The following is a 20,666-nucleotide window of genomic DNA, read 5'->3' as shown; positions in this document are numbered from 1 at the left end:
ATAACATTATGAAAAAAAGATGTTTGATAAAAATAAAAACCACCAAAAACAACCCAAAAAATCACCCAGCATACGATTTACAGTGTCACACCATCAGCAGCAAAGCTAAGCATCTCAGGTTAAAATTACTACCAGAATCTCACTGCCTTTTAGGATTTTTTGGTGTGGGCATCTGCCCCCCCCACCAGGTCAACTCAGTGACACAGGTATGTGTCCGGGCCTGCATTTCCAAGGTAAGATGCAGATGCAGTAATAGCTATAATCTGAAGTCAATACTGGGTCTACTAATAAAACGCATTAAATAGGAATTCTAGACAACCAAAGAGACATCTCCAATATTGTTCGGTGTGCCTGTTAGGAGAGTAAAGGGGAAGGAGATGGAAGGGCAGATATAACTAATGCTGAGGAACCTGTATGAACTTCCTAGAGGGAGTTGCCACATGAGATGCAGCTAAGTACCAAATTGATTGTGAGAAAGCTACAACCAAAGAATTGAAGCATTTAACAAGGCTCATGACACCTAAAATCGAATCTTTGCATGAGATCATCTGGATTTTTTCCAACGAAAACATTTTATTTGGTATAAGGAAACGACCCTGTGAGTTGCTCTGACAAGACGTCTCCGCTTTCTCCTTTCCAAAGCACGTTGGTCCCAATGAAAGCTTTTGATACAAAGAAGGCCTATATGTTTTCAATAGGGGAAATGCTGAGTTTTGTGATGCTGGTAGTGACCGTATGGAAGGCTGGGTGTTTGTGAGAGTTATCTCTCATCTCCAAGGCTCTTTTTCATAATAAAAAAATCATCATAATCAAGATAAAAAACTTGAAAGAAAGAAAAAGAAACCACCAATGTGGAATCAATGCAGCTTTGGGATGGTGCTCAACCTATGAGCTCCCTATTACATCATATCTGCTAGGTGGCTCCATGCTTCGGCTTTCTTCTTCGCCATGGAGAACCACACCGGTTCAACGGACTCCGCGGTATCTGCGGGCACTGGTGGGAGACTTGCAGGTCTTCGGGCTTCTTTATCCACAGCAGGCATTGGAACCACCTTCTTAGCTTCAACTGGAAGTACAGCAAACAACACACAAGCGGTAAGAAGTCCCAGAGATACCGGGACATGTTATCTATAGGATGCAATCACATTTTTGTATCTTTCGGGTTGTCTCTGATTCCCTTCCTCTGAATGCTTCCCAAGCCCTGTTCCCTTCAGTGCCAGTTGTCTGGAAATCACTACTCGGGCAATGTCAAAGGTAGTATGAGAATTTCAAAGGAAGTAAATCAACGTGGCTATTGCCACTGAAAGGAGCCCTGGCAGCACAATGGGTACATATTTGGCTTCAAACCAAAGTTCATCAGTGTAAACCCACCAGTAGCTCTGCAGACGAAAACCCCTGGCAATCTGCTCCTTTAAAGATTACAGCCTAAGAAACCCTATGAGCCGTGTTCCCTCTCTCACTTGGTGCAGATGTGAATTAGAAGTCACCGATATCACACAACCATAACCACATGGCCACAGGCACTTGGACATGGCAAGGCCTGAGTGGCAGTACCTGTCGCTATAACTGCCAATCTTCATTGCATCTTACACTTTTGAAATGAAACAATAAGGGAAAGCTATTGTATGGTATCTGATCCGCTTTTTAAATTTTCAAATAAGATAATGGCCACGTGGATGACCACCTGTCTACTACCCCCATTGTCTACCCCCTCTTCCATTATGCTAAGACTCAGTGGCTTCAGCGGAAGCACCGGTTGCCAACCTTGGCTGCTTATGATGATTACTGAGGGCATTTAGAATAAACAGAAAAACAAACCAGTGTCCAGGCTTGTTCTAGAATAAACCAATTAGAATCGCTAGGGGTGAAGTCAGAGGCAATGAAAAAAATGTTTTTAAAGCTCACCAACGGATTCTAATGCATACTCAGCAAGAGTCGAGAACCACTGCACAGAATAGTGTCTACAAGGCCATTCATAGTAATGAGCAGGTTAAGTACTACTATTTCATAGCCAGGCAATGGGTTCTTAAGATCTCAGTCTAATTTCTTCATGCAGGAGAATAAGAGAAAGGAAAAAGATGGTTTACTGTGAGCTCATTCTTCCTCCCCACCTGCTCCAACTGGACAAAACAAACCCTCTGTCATGCATGCCCTACTGACGAGACCACATTCTATTATATCCCAGTACAGCGTTTTCTCAGCTGTTACTATTTCCCCAACTGTCACGTCACTGTTAATCCTATAGAAGAGCTAAAAAATAAAACTATCAAATAGATATTTGCATTTTGTCAAAAGCCGGTCCATTTCATCATCAAACGTCAAATTGATTATAACTCATGGTAACCCCATATGTTTCAGAATAGAATAGCACTTCATGCAGTTTTCAATGGCTATGACCTTTCAGCGGATCCCTGGTGGTGTAGTGGGTTATACATTAAACTGCTCACTGCAGGGTCAGCAGTTCAAAACCAATAGCCACTCTGCAAGAGAAAAAGGAGACTGTTCACTCCTGTAAAGATTGACAGCCTTGGATACCACAGGAGGCAGTTATGCCTTGTCCTATTGGGTTATGAGTTATGATCTACTCAACAGTAGAGTGATAATTTTTCTGAAGCAGATCGCCAGGCCTTTCTTCCTAGGTGTTTCCAGGTGGGTTCAAACCTCCAACTTTTCAGTGAGTAGCCCAGTCCTTAACCATGTGTTCCACCCAGGAACTCCAAACTTTTATAGTGGATTATTTTTAATAGTTATGTTGGGAAGATAGAAGGAGAGAAAATATTGCTTTGTTGTGACCTGACACGTGAGTACTCAGTCACAGGAACATTTAAGTGATTGATCACAATTCTCTGCCTGTGTGCAGTAGAGTAAAAGACTAGAGGGGACCTTCTTAAGAGTTACACTCTGGATCTATCTTAGCCATAATCATTGACTTTTCCTAAAACAGGGTATTTTCTTTAATTAATCAAAGGGCCACAAGAGATTCTTGTGGTGTAAGACACAAAGATCACCTGAATTTGAACTTGCAGGTTGCACCCCAGTCTTCCAGGGTTCTTATCAGAGGGAGGAGTGTATGAGTTTTTACCTGCTTTGGTCGACTTAGGTTGCTTCATTTGTGGCATCTTCTCCTGTGTACAGACACTGGAAACCAAAATCGGTTGCTTCTTTTCTTTTTCAGGGGCAGCTCCCTTGAATAAGACAAGGAAAATAGAAACGTAAATCTTGATATAAAAGGAGAACGTCACTTCTTCAGAGGACAACAGGGTGTAAGCTCGGCCCACAGTACTATGGATTGAACAGTGGTCAAAGAGATAAATGATAGATGATCGCTGAATGAATGAATGGATAGATGTATTTATTTATGGGTGGGTGGATAGATAATAGATAGATAGATAGATAGATAGATAGATAGATAGATAGATAGATAGATAACAAAATAGTATGGAGAGTCCCATTGGTTTGGAATTTAGGCTCACAATCCTGAAAGCCCTAAAGAGCAATTCTACTCTGCATATGTGGGGTCGCCATGGGTCAGAATCAACTCAAGGGCAACTGACAACCACCATCTTGTTTCTCAACTAATTTAACAGAACCCTTCCCTGGATAAGATTTGGTTTCCAGCATTTCCCCATTTACATCCCTTTTCAAAAACTTTATGAGAATATAAAGCACAACTTTGCCCCAGAGGCATCTCCCAACTTGATTACTGCACAAAGAGATGGGGGTTGTATGCCCGACAGTGTTTCCTATGGAAGTTTAAGAAATGATCCCAGCAAGCTTTTCAAGTGTTCTTCAAGGCTGCCCGAGATCTTACCCCATCTCGAGGCTCCTTAGTCTCTGCCTTGGCTCCAGGTCCCCTCTTGGTAATTGGTTCTTTTACAATGCCGTAGGTCTGGGAATATCTCTGCCTCTCCTTCACCATGGTTAGCCAAGCTGGCTCTGCGGGGGTAGAATCAGGCTGACGACGAGGAGCCTTTGCTGAGAAAGGAATAAACAGCGTTAGAACTGTAGCAAGGAAGGCAGGGGCCTAAGCCTGTCCATAATGATGTCCTAAATGAGACCCTTGTTATTTACCAAATGAAAAGCATATCAAGTAGAGAAGTGCCTCCTTGCCTTTTCCCCTCTCTCCCACCCCAGCCCCAAACCTGTTAAGGTATCCTTGAATCGTAACGCAAGAGTCAAAATTAACCACCTCCAAATCCACTAGTCTAGAAAGGGGCACTACCTAGCTCCACCCCAATCCACAAAACAGATATCCTCATTAAAATTAGCAACTCAGTAGACCAAGCTAGAACTGACTCCCCACACCCTCCACCATCAACTTTGATCTCCAGTTGTTCCCTCCATGTGGTACCTCCTTGCCTGCTGGGAAGCTAAAGTCTCACCTGAGATCTTGTAAGTCGGTTGCTGCTTGGTTACACCTTCAGCTCTGAATCCCATCTGTTGCTTCTTCTCAAAGCCAAATGTTTTGGCGAGATTCTCTGTAGCACTCAGGTTCCACTGTGAGATGGCTCTTCGGACTGGCTGTTCTTTCACAATGGCGGCTAAAGTTGGATCCAAGTGGATTGTCGGAAGATCGGGACAGCTGCCTTGTCTCTTCTCATCCCTGTACTTCTGGGAGAAAGGGACTCTTCTGAGCTTCACCCCAAAAATATTTTCAACTTTATCTTCAGTGGAAGGTGAGCTTGCAAGCTTATCATCATTCGTATCCTCTTTGTTAAGAACTTCTCTCTGAAATGAAAGACTGCTCGGAATGATTTTCTTCGGAGGCTGCACAATGGCAAATTTCACCGTTTTGGTGGCCAAGGAGGGGGTGCGCTTAGTGAGGTCTTCGGAGCCTTGGATGGGTTTCTTGGGTTTCTTGGAAGAATCCGGGGCTCTTGGTAAGAAGCTGCTGCCGGCATCACTCTCAGCGACGACATCTCTCTCAGTGGTCGCACTCATGGGACGAGAAGGAACTTGGGGCTGTTCTTCAGGCTCCCCAATGCTTTGGACACGGGATCTGGGTGGCAGTTGCCTTTCTGAGCTGCTCCGCTCCACAGGTACCCCCGCTGAGACACTCTGTGGCTGGGCACCCTTGGCTTGGAAGGAGCGCCTGGAAGCCAGCTGCTCTTCATAGATTCTCCACTTCTCTGCAACCAAGAAATCCTCCTGGTTCTCTTCGGTTTTCTCCAAGGACTGCAAGGGGCCCTCTGTGGGCTTCGGCTTCATAGAAACGCCTTCCTCAAGGCCAGCACCCTCAGAAGGCTCAACATTAGGCTGCAACGGAGCTTTGGGAGAAGGCTTTGGAGGCAGAGGATTCACATACATGATCCCCCCGACAGCGGGGCTCTCGGGATTGGAAAAGATTTGCTCTGCCATGAACTTCACATATGACTTGGTCGGGCGCATTGGCGGCAGCTTCTTCAGAACGGCTCCTTCGGCAGCAGCGGAGCTCTCTAGATTGGAGGTTTCCTGGACATATGAGTCCATTAACAACTCAGTAGGATATCTGGGGGGAATTGGCTTCCCGGAGTGACCTTCCTCCACAGCAGCACTCTCCAAGCCAGACGACACGTGATGGACATTAGCGCTTCCAACGGCCAGAGGCTGTTTGGTGGTGGGTGGCTCCATCAACATGGCTCCCTCAATAGCAGGGCCCTCTGAACCACCGGTGGCCGCGATGTATTGCTCAAATTCAGGGTTTTCCCTTGGCTGGAACGGGCCTCGGGGCTCCACGGGCTCCACAGCACCACCCCATGTGGCTGACGCACTCATTGGATCAGCGACGACCTCTTCAGAAGGGGGTCTGTAGGGCAGCGACTCCTGAGAATCACCTTCCTCAAAGGCAGCACCCTTGGGCCCGGCGACGGCAGAGACTTGTGGCTCAAATGTAGGCCCCGCCCGTGACTGCACAGGGCCTCTGGGACCTGGGGGCATTATCTGTGGCTGGACTTCAGACCTCATCCAGGGCTGGGCACGGCTGTCTGGAGGCAGCAGCTCCTTGATCGTGCCCTCCTTAACAGCAGTGCTCTCGGAGATTGGCTTCCCCCTGGGATTGCCCAGGGGCTGGGCAGGATATTTGGGGCCACCTTTGGAAGGCAGCTGCTCCTTCCGGAAGTGCTCTTTGGCAACCGTGCTTTCTGGAACCGAAGAGGCTGGCGGCCATGACTGTAGAGTGCGCCTGAGAGGTGGCATCCCCGTAAACATTTTCTCTTCAGGCGCCACATTCTCGGCACCTATGGGCACTTGTGGCTCAACCACTGGTCTCGCCCTGGGCTGCGAAGGATAGCTGGAAGGCTCGGTGGGCATCGACAGGTTTCCCTCCACAGTGGCAGGCTTGGGGTCTTCAGAGACTTCTGGTCTCATGGGATATCTGGGAGGCTTCAGCCCTGGCAGGTCACCAGCGGCAGGACTCTGGGCACCTGAGGCGGCTTGCTGCTCAGCTCTCAGCCTTCGCAGCTGCCTCTGGTGGGTTCTGGGCGGCAGGGGCGGCAAAGTTATGTCCCGCTCCTCGGCCATGCTCTGCGCACCTGTGTGCATGGATTCCCACTGCTGGTAGGGGTCCCAGGACGATGCTGGCTGAGCAGAGTCACTTCCGTCTGTAGGATCTCTCAGGGAACCCCAGGAGACTGGGTGCATCATAAGGGGCTGAGAAATGAGTAACTGCTCCGCAGGAACCTTCTCTGCCACTGAGACTTGGAGCTTGTCATTACGCTTTCCCAAGGCTGAGGAATGATGTTGGGAAGACCGATCTTCTTCGTCTCTGCTCCAATCCTTGGCCTGGCGGTCCTTTTCAAGAGAACCAATTGATCCAGTGGAGACTTCTTTTCCTCCCCAATCCTGGGAAGGGTATCTGGGAACCAGCTGCTCCCCGTAAGTGCTTTCTTCTCCCCAAAACCTTTTTGATTTGAGGATGACCTCTTGCCCGTCTTCAGGCTTCCCTAGGGGTGGGGAAGAGTAGCCAGCCACCTGCGAAACAATGCCCTCCGCTAGACTACTGTCTGTGTCTGAGGAAGGGCCTGATCCATCTTCCGACTTCTCCAGCTCCTCGGATTCCCTCTCCTCCTCGGAAGTACTCTCTGCATCTGAGCTTTGTTGGCTGTATCCGGGCTTCCATGAGGCCTTGGTAAAACTTTTGGATTTGGGGATTTGAGGAGGCAGCCTCTCTGCAGAAATGCCTCTCTTCTTCCTAGCACTGGTGGTGTCTGCAGCACCTGCTGAAAAGTCCTGGCGCACATTTCTGGGAGGTGTTTCTTGGAAGATGGTTGGGGTACTCTGGGCCGATTCCATTTTAAACTGGGCGCTTCGTGAATCAAGGCCGTAAGCTGCTTCCCATTCTGACTGGGCATAGGAGGGATCCATGAATCCCTGTGCCTCCTCGCTCATTGAGGGAATATCTCTAGCGTATGGTGATCTAATACTATCCATGGGCTCTTCTATGTCTTCAGCTATGGTTTCTATGAAAAGTCCCTTGGCTTCACCTGCAGCTATGTCTGCCCATGGAGCAGTGGGTTGCTCCTTAAATTGCTTCTCTGAGGGATAGCACTGGGCAGGGGCGTCCTTGCCAGTGTTCTCCGCAAATGGGGACTCAGCTCGAGCTCCTACGCCATGACCTCGACTGGAGATTTGATGGCTTCTTCCTCTGGGTTCACACTCACTCAACCCTGTAAGTGTTAACTTCCTTTCACGTTTTCTCACACGTGGTGCTGACATGGAGCGGCCCTGACGCCCAGCCGTGTCAGTGCCTAAAGCTTTATCCATTGTCTTCATTTCAGAAATCTCACTTTGCTTGCTCTGTTCCTGGCTGGAGGAACCTGTACCAAACAAAAATAAGGAAATGGGGGGCTATGATATGGGTGCTTTGTTCTTCCTAGAATACCAATATTCCCCCCTGCCCCAAGAGGGCCTTATTTGCTATGGAAATCCCTGTGAGGAAGACACAACTTTCCAGAAGGCAGAGAGCAACCTGATCATGACTAGCACTTGAACGTTTTCAAATCAAAAGGAAATACCAACTTCATGGATTGGCTCCAGGGCTGGCTCTTCGCCATTTCATCAACAGTTCCATCGACCACCAGGAGCTCAACACATTGATAGGCAATTTTTGAACATGCCACCATGATTACCATCAAAGAAAAGGCCTGGGGCAGAGGGGAGGGTCATATTCATGTTTTCAACATAGTATTTATCCAAACAGCTTGAGTTGTCATTTTGTGAGCTTGAGTGGTGTTATTTTAGCTAATTAATTAATTATTTTAGAAAGGTGCCAGCAGGAGCTATTGGGGAGGTAGGATTATGACCCTCTTTTTTCTCTACTCTTTTGTATTTAAAAAAATCCTGTGTAATCTTAGAAGGCTGTGTAATGGGTTACACATGTGATTCTAACTGCAAGGTCAGAAGTTTAAATCCATGAGCAGCTCGGTGGGTGAAAGATGGGGCTTTCTATTCATGGGAAGAATTACGGTCTTGGAAGCCCACAGGGGCAGTTCTTTTCTGTCCTGTTGGATTCGTTATGAGTCAGAATTGACTAGATGGCAGTGAGATGGAGTGTTTGTGTGTAACATTATACATACAAAGCAATTCTGGAAAAGCCTTAATAATTCCATCAGTCACAGGCTTCAGATCAAGCAGAAAGCAATAGCTATACAGATTTCTCCTCTCCCTGTCCAATTTGGCAGGTGGGAGGGTCCTTGTCTGCTTTCTTCCTTTTCCAGCTGCTGCAGCCCCACCTCCCTCTAGTGGTTGTATAAGCAGCATGCAGCGCCAAACATAGTTACACACCAAACTATTCCCAATAGCTGGAAAATCTAATATCTGTCCCCATGGACATAACTCTTCTATATCCTGGGTGAAAGGGATAACCATTAAGATAAGTATAAGAAAGATGCAAAGCAGGTAAATGTGATTACTCATTTAATTTCTTTTCATTCTCCGTGTGCGTGTATTTGAATGATTTATTGGTTTTCGTGGGAGAATGGGGTTAGGGATATCCTGTCTTTGAGACCACATGTGGACTACTTGGTCATAAACACATGAAGTAACTATTCAGCTTAGTTTGTGGAAGTGGAATTCATTTTTAGCAAGTACTGTTTGAAGTTCGCTTTAGATCAGCAGAAGCCAATAGCCTCGCACATGTGTGTTCACTCTGGTGGCATTTGTTGTTTGCGGATTTGATGCCAAAGACATCTGTCTGCAGCTGTTCAAGCTGGTTTTGCCCACGTATATGGGAACAGGTCTCATGGTTGACAAGAGGACCTTTTCTCTCTGCTGGAAGAACCAGGTGACTTTCGAAGGGGAGTTGGGGGCCAACTAAGTTATTCTCTATGATTGAGGAGGTTGGGGAAAGGGAATCACTGACTTCTCTCAGATAAATGGGCTTACTGAGAAACTCAGCATGTACACTGGACTCCACATGCACAACACGTGCAGGAGACATCGAGCTTCCAAACAGACAAAAGACCTCTCTGACAAACTACCTCTATGGAAGGAAGTGATTTTAAAGCAAAGAGAAATCCACATGACCTTTCCCTACATCCTACAGTGGTGTTGATCACGTTTATTGGACAAGTCCAATGGAGAAACCCGGACTACTTGAGTAGGTATCTGACATGGAAAGCTCTCTTCACATAGCTGCTGTCACGCAGCACTGGCCAATTGAACTCACGGTACATGTTTCTGGGTGAGGGTGAGGATGTGTGCTAACCTGCAGTGTCTCTTTTCAGCTTCTTCAGTTGGATTTGTTTCGGCATGGTCATAGTCTTCTCTTCTTCCGATGACAGGAGAAAACTTGATTCTCCTGGCTTTGGTTTCACCTACAACAGGGAAAGGGAAGAGTATGGAGCAGACCGAAGTATTTCTCTGCCCACCCTGTCATGATCGTCAAAGGGGACTCATCAAAACAACCAGCCAGCCAACTGAACAACAAACAAAATCACTCAAAGTTTCCTGGCTGCCTAAAGGATGATGCTTGAGTGGTGATACAGGGAGGGTGGAGTGGAAAGGGGGAAGTGATTACAAGGATCTGCATCTAACCTCCTGCCTGGGGTATGGCCAACAGGATAGTGGGTGAAGGCAGTGGGTAAGATATGACAAAATAATAATAATTTATAAATTATCAAGGGTTCATGAGGGAGGGGGGAAATGAGGAGCTGATACCAAGGACTCAAGCAGCAAGCAAATGTTTTGAGAATGATGATGGCAACAAATGTACAAATGTGCTTGACACACAAGGGATGGATGTATGGATTATGATGAGTTGTACAAATCCCCAATGAAATGATTGAAAAAAAAATAAGTTTTTTTCCATGGTGTCTAACCACTAGGGTTCTTGAGCATAACAAAAGAAAAAGACCACCCTATTTCACAGGAGGGTAATATTTCCATATATATGATATGTATACATATATATGATCTGTTAAGAACAAAATAAAATTTTGCTGTTGGCCAATAACCGTCAATATAAATCATTCAAATCTCTCTTTTGCTTACTTTTCAGCTCCCAAGCTTAATTATTCTAAATTCTACTTCTCTCTAACAGCTCCTATCATGCAAATAGAAGACAGCAACTCAAACAAAAATATATAGTAGCGTGCAGATGTCCTAAGTATTGCAGAAAGAATAAAGAATGCTGTTTTTAGAGGGCAGCCTCGCAGTGACAAATTCCTAAATTTTACAAAACCAAGCCTGATCAGTTGCCATAGGAGGTAGCTCATATCTGTTTAGGTTTATTAACCGAATAGTACCTGTCCAAGGCAGCCTGCAGATGAGAAACTTCTTAAGTTTTGGTTTACAGACTGGACAACGTAAATCACCATGAATATCAAAACCCAAGAATGGCAGCTCCTTTCTCAACCAGCCCCCCCTCCCCCCAATTGTTAGGCTAGAGCTGGAGGAATGGGCTCAAGAAATGATGCCTTGGACATGTGGTCTTCAACAGGTCTCTTCAGATGCGGCTCCTTCTTACCTTCTTGGCCCTCAAGATCTTTGGGGATGCACTCTTCATGTGTGGGCCCATGGGTATTTCATCGTCCATGGAGATTATATCCAAGTCCTTATAGACTGAATCATGTCGAATCAGAGGTGGGGTGATGCTTAGTTGGTGAGGCTGAATCGGTAGCATCTGTTCCCCGGGAAATAAAAAATTAAAACCTGTGTCATTTCACCAAGTCAACGGTGTTCTCCTGTTGCTTTAATGATTAGAAAACCAAGAATCCTGCCCTCGAATTACCTCTCCCCTCAGAGGGAAAAAAAAATCCCAGGAAAGAATACGTTCTATGTCTTCACTTCGAGGTTGCTGCATACTCTGACCAATCACCAAACAAAAACTGTCTTGCTTTGAAACCTGATTCCTGGTGTGATCTTTCTATTATTGCTAACTACTAAAGCACAAACCCACTGGCACAGAGTCAATTCCAACATATAGCAACTTTATAGGACAGAATGGACCTATTCCCTAGGGTTTCTGAGGCTCTAAATCTTCATGGAAGCAGGTTACCTCATGGCCCTCCCATGGAACGACTGTCAGGTTCAATCAAACCTTTCAGTTAGCAGGCCCATGTTGAAACTAATGTCCCACCAGTGTGGCTTCATGCTCTCTGCACTTCTGTCTTATTCTGCTCTTGCTTAGGGTCTGATCCTCATGAAGGTCCGTTTTAGGGTTATGATGCCAACTGCAATCCTTGCTCCTAGTCCAGGAATTGTCTAGATTGAATCTTGACTGTGTCTGGCTGCTAATTTTAAATCCTGGGACAGTTTGCTGATGTCGTGAGAAAAAAATCGAATGAACTAGTTAGAAATGCATTAGTTTTTCTAAGGACATAAGAATCGATCATTTGGGTTTCCCTTGAGGTTCCTCAGACCAATGTCGCTGATTTCAGTTTGAAGCTCATGGTACACTTAAAGTCCAGGCCCTGGTCCTTGCCATGGTCTTCCTGATGTGGACCAGGGTCTCTGATTTTATCTTGAACAAATCCGGCCTCAGCATCTACAAGGGCCACAAGGGCCATGCCCCGGGCCTCCAACAATGATCCAAACACAGTCCATGAGGAAGGCATGCTGGCTTCTGCCTTAAACTCGAATCCTTCTCAGAGCAGATGACCTTTAGAGTCTACAGCCCAAGAAATCTCTCTCTCTCTCTCTCTTGTTTGATATTTATAGTGAGCAACCGGCCCAAGTTCTTCCGTCTTTCTCCTGTCCAGGTGGGGGGAAAGGATGACCCAGGAGTGTAGTGGAAGTAGGCACTGCTGCTTAAGGCCATGGTTACCTGCAGGGTACTCCCTCGATGATGCTCTGGTGGGGAGTTCATTCTACTGGACGATCTCTCACGTTCAGGCTCCAACATAAAGATGCTGTCATGAGATAGAGCCTTGGTCCCCATGTTGCTCTTGTACCTGCACAGAAAGGAAAGATCTTATAAAAGCAGTTCAAGGGACATAGGAACTAAAGACACCTTTGCATAAGACACCTCAGAAGGATGCCAGGCATGCATTTTTTTTTAATACGGAAGAATTCACACAACACTTAAGTGAAGGAGAAAGAATAGCATGGTCTCAAAAATTGTTAGTGGTTACCTCTCCGCAATGATACTAGCTACAGGAGAGAGATTTTTTAAAATTTATTTAATCATTTTATAGGCCGTTCATACAACTCTTATCACGATCCATACAAACACCTGTTTTGTCAAGCCAGGGGTGGAGGGGACAAAGCAAGCGAGGGAGGTGGGAGAAGGGAAGGAGGCAGAGAAGGAGCACAGAAAGTCAGTGAGAGGGGATGGATAGAGGGGGTAGAGAGGGAGGGAGGGATTATAAGAGGGGGTAGAGGGGGAGACAGAGGGGACAGAGAGGGGGAGGGGAGGGGAGAAATAGGGAGAGAGGGGGTAGAGCGAGGGGGAGAAATGGAGGGAGAGAAGGGAGAAAGGGAGATGGGGTAGGAGGGAGGGGGTTAGACAGAGGACTGAGAGAGAGGGAGGGAAATACGGAGGGGCAGAGCGAGAGAGGGAGGGAAATATGGAAGGGTATGCCAAGAGAGGAAGGGAAACATGGAGGGGTGGAGCAAGAGAGGGAGGGAAACACGGGGGCGGAGCGAGAAAGGGAGGGAAATAGGGAGGGGCGGAGCGAGAGAGGGAGGGAAATAGGGAGGGGCGGAGCAAGAGATTGAGGGAAACGCGGAGGGGCGGAGCAAGAGAGGGAGGGAAACATGGAGGGGCGGAGTGAGAGAGGGAGGGAAACATGGAGGGGTGGCGTGAGAGAGGGAGGGAAATATGGAGGGGCGTAGCGAGACAGGGAGGGAAATATGGGAGGGCGGAGCAAGAGAGGGAAATATGGAGGGGTAGAGCGAGAGGGAGGGAAATATGGAGGGTCAGAGCAAGAGATGGAGGGAAACACAGAGGGGCTGAGCAAGAGAGGAAGGGAAACACGGGGGCGGAGCGAGAGAGGGAGGGAAATAGGGAGGGGCGGAGCAAGAAAGAGGGAAACATGGAGGGCCAGTGAGAAAGGGAGGGAAACATGGAGGGGCGGAGCAAAAGATGGAGGGAAACATGGAGGGGCAGAGCAAGAGAGGGAGGGAAACACGGAGGGGCGGAGCAAGAAAGAGAGGGAAACATGGAGGGGCGGAGCGAGAGAGGGAGGGAAACACGGAGGGGCGGAGCAAGAAAGAGGGAAACATGGAGGGGCGGGGCGAGAAAGGGAGGGAAATATGGAGGGGCGGAGCGAGAGAGGGAGGGAAACACGGAGGGGCGGAGCAAGAGAGAGAGGGAAACATGGAGGGGCAGAGTGAGAGAGGGAGGGAAACATGGAGGGGCGGAGCGAGAGAGGGAGGGAAACACGGAGGGGCGGAGCAAGAGAGGGAGGGAAACAGAGGGGCGGAGCAAGAGAGGGAGGGAAACACGGAGGGGCGGAGTGAGAGAGGGAGGGAAATATGGAGGGGCGGAGCGAGAGAGGGAGGAAACATGGAGGGGCGGAGCAAGAAAGAGAGGGAAATGCGGAGGGGCGGAGCAAGAGAGGGAGGGAAACACGGAGGGGCGGAGTGAGAGAGGGAGGGAAATATGGAGGGGCGGAGCAAGAGAGGAAGGACGGAGATGGGTGGATCTAGGGAAGAAGACAGGGCAGGAAGGAAGGCATGAAAGAGGAGCTACTGCTGGAGAGATGTAACCAGGGAGGGGTGAGGAGGAGGAAGGAGGGAGGGAGAGTGCAAAAATGGGGTGGAGCAAGGGAGGGAATGAGGGAAGAAGGGAGGGAAAAGGGGAGTGAGGGAGAGGTCAAGGGAGAGAGGAAGAGTGTGAAGGAGTAAAGGTGGCAGGAAGAGAAGGAGCCAGGAAAGGCGGGGTGGGGGTAGGGAGGGAATGAAAGAGGGAAGGAGGGATCCATGGAGGCAGAGGGAGCACTGGCGGGAGGAAGAGAGCAAGAGCAGGCCTGGAGATAGAGGAGGAAGGTTCCAGGGCAGGAGGGGGTGTCGTAGTGAGGGAGAGAGTTATCTAAGAAGTGAGAGGGTAAGAGAGAGTGAGGGGCATTGTGGAAGAAAGAGAGAGAAAAGGAAATACCAATAGAGTGATAAAGGGAGGAAATGAGTGAAGGAGGGAGTGAGCAAGGAGGGGCAGAGTGAGAAAGGGAGGGAGTGAAATATGGAGGGTGGAATGAAGAAGTGAGGAAGAGAGAGGAGAAGAGAAAGAAGGAAATAATGGAAGAAGAAAGGATGGCGGGCATTAGTGAGGGAGTGAGAGTGCAGGAGGGTTGGAGGAAAGGATGGAGAGAAGGATGAAATGAAGGAGGGGACTGGGGGATGGACAACAGAAAAGTGGGTAAAGGGAGATGTCACACAGTGTAAGACATGACAAAATAATAATTTATAAATGATCAAGGGTTGATGCGGGAGGGAGGGTGGGGAGGGAGGGGGAAATGAGGAGCTAATACCAAGGGCTCAAGTAAAAAGCAAATGTTTTAAGAATGATGATGGCAACAAATGTACAAATATGCTCCGCACAATTGATGGATGGATGGATGGATTGTGATAAGTGTTGTATGGGCCCCCAATAAAATTATTTTTTTAAATGAAGGAAGAAGGAGGGAGGGAGGGCTGCAGGGAAAGATTGAGGGAAGGAAGACTGATGAAGGAGGCAAGCGAGGAGGTAGGGAAGGGAGAGAGGTGTGGAGAGAGGGGTAGAGAGAGAGGGAAAGGGAAAAGAGGGGTGGAGAGCGGGGGTCAGAGGGAGGGAGATGTGTGGAGAAAGGGGGGAGAGAGGCAGGAGAGGGGGAAAGAGGAAGAGAGAGGGAAAGGGGGGAGCAGGGAGAGGGAAGGAGACAGGGAGGAATGTGTAGATTAGAGCCAGGCATAGGGGAGGGAGGGAAGGTGTGAAAAGGGGAGGGAGCAGGGTAGAGGGAGCAAATTGAAAAGAGAGGTAATAAAGGAGAGACTATGAGAGGGAATAGGGGAAGGAGGGAGGGATTGGGGTAGATGAAGAGGGAGGGTGGAAAGGAAGGAGGGGTGAGTGAAAGGGAAGAGGAAAGGGGAGAAGGAAGGAGGGAAGAGCAATGGAAGGATGGAGGCAGGGAGCAAGGAAGAAAAAGTGAGGGAGGGAGGCATGGTGGGTAAAAGGAAAGGAGGAGGAAGGAGGGAGGGAGTGGAAAAGGGGGCAAGAGAATGAGGAAGAAGAAAGGAGGGATATGGGGAACAAGGGAGGGGGGCGTGGGGGAGAGAAGGAGTGAGGGGGGAACAGGGATGAGCAAGAGAGGGAGGAAGGCAGGGAGTGGGAGGGAGGGAGCCAAGGGAAGAGGGATTTGCTTAAACAGTTTTATTGGCACTTCATCCACATGTCATACAATCCAGTAATTCAATCCTATCAAGAAGAGTTGGACAATCATCACCACAGTCCATTCTAGAACATTTTCTTCTTCCTGTACTCATGGGTATTTCAGCAATTGTTTTATTTTTTTTAATGGTGGCGAAAGTACACACAACAAAACCTTCTGCCATTGAACAACTGCTACACGTCTCCTTTGGTGCTATGGACGAGTCACTGGGTGTCGTACAACCCTTATGGGTGTCCTTTCCCAAAGATTCCACTGCCATTGACCTGAACTCACGCCCCGTGCACCCATGATCACCAGGGGTCCACTTGGGTTTCTTCTCCTTTTTTAAGTCATTTTCTTGATATAGTATCCACATACCATAAACTTCCATAATTAAATCACTTTTTTAAAGAGCTGTATACACATGATCACAATCAGTTCTAATGTCCCCTTCCTGGGAGGGAGGGAGGGAAGGAGGGAGGGATGGAGGGAGTTAAGGAGGGAGGGGGAATGAGGTTCTGAGGAAGGGAGGGAGGGAGCCAGGGAGGACAGACTGATGGAGGGAGTGAATGATGGTGTTGAGGGTGTGAGGGAGGGGGGAGGGAGCAAGGGATCCAGAGAGGGGCAGATTGAGGGAAGGAAGGAAAAAAACGGATGGAAGGAGACATGGAGCGAGCGATGGAAGGAGAGAGCAATGAGTCAATGAGTCCTAGGAGGAAGGTAGAGAGGCAGGAAGGGAGGGGAAAGAGCTCCAGAGAGAAAGGGAGGGAGGAGAGGAGGGAGAGAGCAAAGGATGCAGGGAGGGAGGGATTGAGGAAGGGAAGGAGGGAGGGAGGGGTTGAGGGAGGAAGGGAGTGATGGTGTCAAAAAGCAAGGGTGGGTGGGAGGAAGAAAGAGAAGAAGGCAGGGCAAGAGGGACACAGGGAAGGAGGCTAGAATCGCTGACTTGGCAGGTAGCAGCCCAATAAGGCCCCCAGGACACCACTAGGGCTTCTTTAAGAGCAACTCCAAACTCCAATTCCAACACCTGCAGTGGAATCCAAGCCCAGTTGCCCCCAGGCTCCCTTTCCTCAACTCCCTTGTCTGATTTTCAGCAGAGAGCAAATGGCAAGCCATAGGCCAGTGGTTCTCAACCTGTGGGTCGAGACCCCTTTGGAACTCGAAGGGCCCTTTCACAGGGGTCACCCGATTCATCACAGTAGCAAAATGACAGTGATAAAGTCACAATGAAAATAATTTTATTGTTGGGGGGGGGCACCACCAAAGGAAGAACTGTATGTAAAGGTCGCGGCATTAGGAAGGTTGAGAACCGCTGCATAAGGCAATGAATGGCTAGATCCAGTTGCTTGTCCCTTGCTCTCTCCCTTCCCAGATGGGCCAGCGCTTACCTTAGCGCCAGCAGTTCTTCAGCGGGAATGGGCTTCAGCGAGATGCTGAGATTGCCGCTGGACAAGCTGGGTTGGATGGTCCTCACTCTCGGGGTGCTGCCATCAGTCTCTTTCTTCTTCTTTTTACCAAAAAACTCTTTGAAGACTTTAAATTTGGATTTCTTCTTTCCTGGAAGTAAGAAATGGGAGTGAGGCCATGCATGGTGGTGGAAGGAAAGACAGCCATGGACACAAGGTTTTCAAAAGAGGGACAGGGATGGTCTCATCCCAGATGCCCTACAGAAATCTCCCCCCACCCCCCGCCCAGCAATGCCCACAGCACCAAGCCCTTGGTTGGTTCCTGTCTTCCAGGAACCAAACACAAGAGTCACTGGCCAAGTCAGAAGCCCTGGCGACAGCTTGTTTGGGGGGCAGCCTCTCTGGACCCTGTTCTTGCTTCTGAACTCCTTTTTTTGTGGCTTTTATTAACTAACGATTTTGTGTTTGTTTATGGATCCATCATCAATGCCCTTTGGAAGCAGCAGTCAAAAAATCAAACTATGTATTGTACTGAGAAAACCTGCTGCAAAAGACACTGGAGGTCTTAAAAAGCAAAGAAGTCACTTTAAGGATTAGGGCTTGTCTGACCTAAATTAAAAAATATTTCTTATCAAAACCCACTTTTGAGGAGACAAGGTGGCAGGGTGGATTGGCTGTGCGGTTGCTAACGGAAAAGGTTAGCAATTCAAACCCACCACCTGCTCCAGGGTATGAGGTTAGGGATCTAGGGATGGAGGGAGGAAGCAATGGATGAGGGAAGGGTGGAGGGAAGGAGGGAGAGAGGGAGGGAGTGGTGGAGGATCTGTGTCAAAACCCACATCTGTAGCCAGCAATGTGTATAGAGGTCACCTGTACATGGGCTAACCCACGTGATACCCCACAATATACACAGTTAGAGTCTCAGAAACCCACAGGAGCAGTGTCGCCCTGACCTATGGAGTCGCTAAGAGTCACAAAGGACTTGAGGAGGGTGGGTGTGGAGTCTGTAGACCCTGGTCCTGGCCCATTCAGGCACTGGGGGAGATGCATCACGTGTACAGTAGAGGGCAATCTCCGCCCTCGTGGAGCTGACATAAATCAACTACAGGCAGTCTCCATATGACAAACGGATTCCAATGCTAAGTCTGTCTATAAATGAGGTACCGTTCCTATTTAAGATCAGTTAGTAGTCAAATGTTTGTCTTAGAATCTTCATTTCCATGCATTTAAAAAAACACACCATTAAAGCAGTACCTCCAGATAGACAAAAAAAATCATTAAGAGACTATAGCAATAATAGTAATAATGCTTGGGTATGCATTCAACAGCTGCGCCCAACAAGAGCCTGCAGTGTGTCCCATAACAGAGAGCAGGTTTCCCAGCCCCCACCTCCCACCTCCGAGAAGAAAATCACAGCTCATTCTAGTAAAGGCATCCTTGGGCCTGGACTGTCTATTTTCTTATGGACACAGGCTGCCCATCGGGATGGAGCTTGAGCAGCCTGGTAAACGATGCTCCTCGCCAGGATGGCCCTGTGCTGTGACAAAGAACACCTTTCTAAGGAGCCTTTCTTACCTTCAGCCTCCCAACAGCCACCTGGATTCTCGGGCTAACACTGACTAGTTCCAACCCTGGACTCAAATCATTGCCTCTCTCAAAAGAGTTCTGAGCAAAGGCATTTCCTTACCTGTACTCTTCCTCAGTATAGCCTGCACAGCCACCTTCTTTGCTTGGCCTGTCTCCCTGATCTTCAGAGAGAAAGGACATTTGGTTTGGCGGTGGAGGCTCCCTTGGTGGAGAGGTCTTCATTGACCGGTATGTAGGTACTCATTTCTTCACTTATTCAATGTGTGTGAGGGCGCAATCGTTCTCTCAGAGAGTGACACGAAATGATGACGACACCGAGATGAAGAAGGTGCCACCTGGATCCCTGTCCCCACCTCACATATCAACGAAATCAGGCCACCAGGAGAATGCACAACTGAAGAAAACCCTGCTTCCACTTAAAGGGCAACTCCATGAGCTGTTCAGTGCACTCTGTCTTTAAACTCAATGTCGCCTTTACGCCTAGGGTCCCTCTTCTGTATTAGTTGTGTGTGTGTGGGTGGGTGGGTGGGGAGTCAATGAAGTCGATCATCATTTAACGACTTCTGCCTCCTTTTTCTATTATTCCACTCACAGTCACCGACCACGTATTGATGACAGCACAATTTATGCACTGGGAAAACCTGCTGAATATTTTTTCCAAAGAGAATGTTCATAAATGGAATCCGATTTAACAGAAACCTGTGGTGATAGCTTCTGTTTCTATTACCCCATTACACCTCAAATTACAAATGTACCTGTCATCAAAATCTAGATTTCTAGCTACAGTGAAATCTCAGTTGGCTCTCTCATATCATAGTTTATTCTGGCTCCCCCCTTCCGCCTGATTATATATATCTATTATTATATATCATATATCTATTGCCTTAGTAAGTCAAACCTGGCAGTCACGTCAAAGAACTGTGTGATTTTAGATCAATCTTTTCACAATCAGAATTGGAGCTATATTCCATCTCTAATGGTTCTAGACATTTTCTATGAACCTGTTTTTCCGGGTGACTTGGTTCTTTTTCCTAAAGGCTAAGCCTAGTAGACAAATCTAATCCTAGTGATCAATCATGTAAGGGACCACTTGCCTTCATCACTGGTCTCCACGACATCCAGAGGGTCCAGGATCTCACTCAGGGAGTGAGCCATAGTAGAACCACTGAAACGGCAAAGGGTCATTTGATATGCAGGGCATAAAACCACCATCTCTTCTCCCCCAGCTAGATTCTTCCATGATGGAAGTCGGTGCTGTCAGCACCCACTCACAGCAGCCCAACCTCTGAGCAGACCAGAATGTGGCTCCACATCTGTCAAACTCCTGGAGCATCTTCTACCTTTCCATGGACCCACTACTTGACCCAGCCTGCTGTCTTTCTCCAGGAGAGGAGCATTCTAGCTATCGTTCTCCTGAGGCAGCTGTGTCCAGGAAGTTCATATGTTTGCCATATTTGTCACCACTGAGTTGTACAATTTAAATGTAAACTTGAAGTGGCTACATTTTGTGGTGCACTCGTTAGATCTTGAGATTATATATTTTTTAAATGCTTGCAAGTAGCCACACCAATTGCTCTGTGTTGGGGCTCATTAATTTTGGAGGTTCAGGGAGACTAAATTGGTCTTGATCTATATTCAGTTCTATAAAGAAAGAGGTGGAGGTACTTGAATACATAAAAAGGTACAATCCCCCCTCCCCCCCAAATAAAGTGCCAACAGAAGAGTGACAGAGTGGGAAATTGTCCTTGAAGGACATATGACAGATTCGGGGCCAATTTTCTTCATTGACCAGGAGGTCATAAAATACAATTAAAACAACCCCACTAAATTGATCCAAAAGGGGGCAAAGGATAGAGCAGGCCCTCCCCAAAAAAACAAACACCATTGCCCTTGAGTTGACCGAGACTCAGAG

At 47.9% G+C, this 20,666-nt stretch overlaps 1 protein-coding gene across 1 annotated transcript; it reads right to left on the bottom strand.

The window, feature by feature from the left end:
- Window positions 1-899: 899 nt before the first annotated feature.
- KIAA1210 (KIAA1210 ortholog) lies at window positions 900-19,909 on the bottom strand. The gene is made up of 9 exons (XM_075538449.1): window positions 19,849-19,909; window positions 17,150-17,318; window positions 12,242-12,368; window positions 10,943-11,098; window positions 9,683-9,791; window positions 4,383-7,793; window positions 3,812-3,975; window positions 3,083-3,185; window positions 900-1,066 (listed from the first exon to the last, which is right to left on the bottom strand). The coding sequence occupies exons 1-9, from the start codon at window positions 19,907-19,909 to the stop codon at window positions 900-902; spliced, it is 4,467 nt and encodes a 1,488-aa protein (XP_075394564.1).
- Between the last annotated feature and the right edge of the window lie 757 nt (window positions 19,910-20,666).

The sequence above is a fragment of the Tenrec ecaudatus genome, chromosome X (genome assembly GCF_050624435.1).
Source record: "Tenrec ecaudatus isolate mTenEca1 chromosome X, mTenEca1.hap1, whole genome shotgun sequence".
NCBI classification, from domain to species: Eukaryota; Metazoa; Chordata; class Mammalia; order Afrosoricida; family Tenrecidae; genus Tenrec; species Tenrec ecaudatus.
Note: the sequence above shows the minus strand (reverse complement) of the source record. Positions and strands in the feature narration are given on the sequence as shown.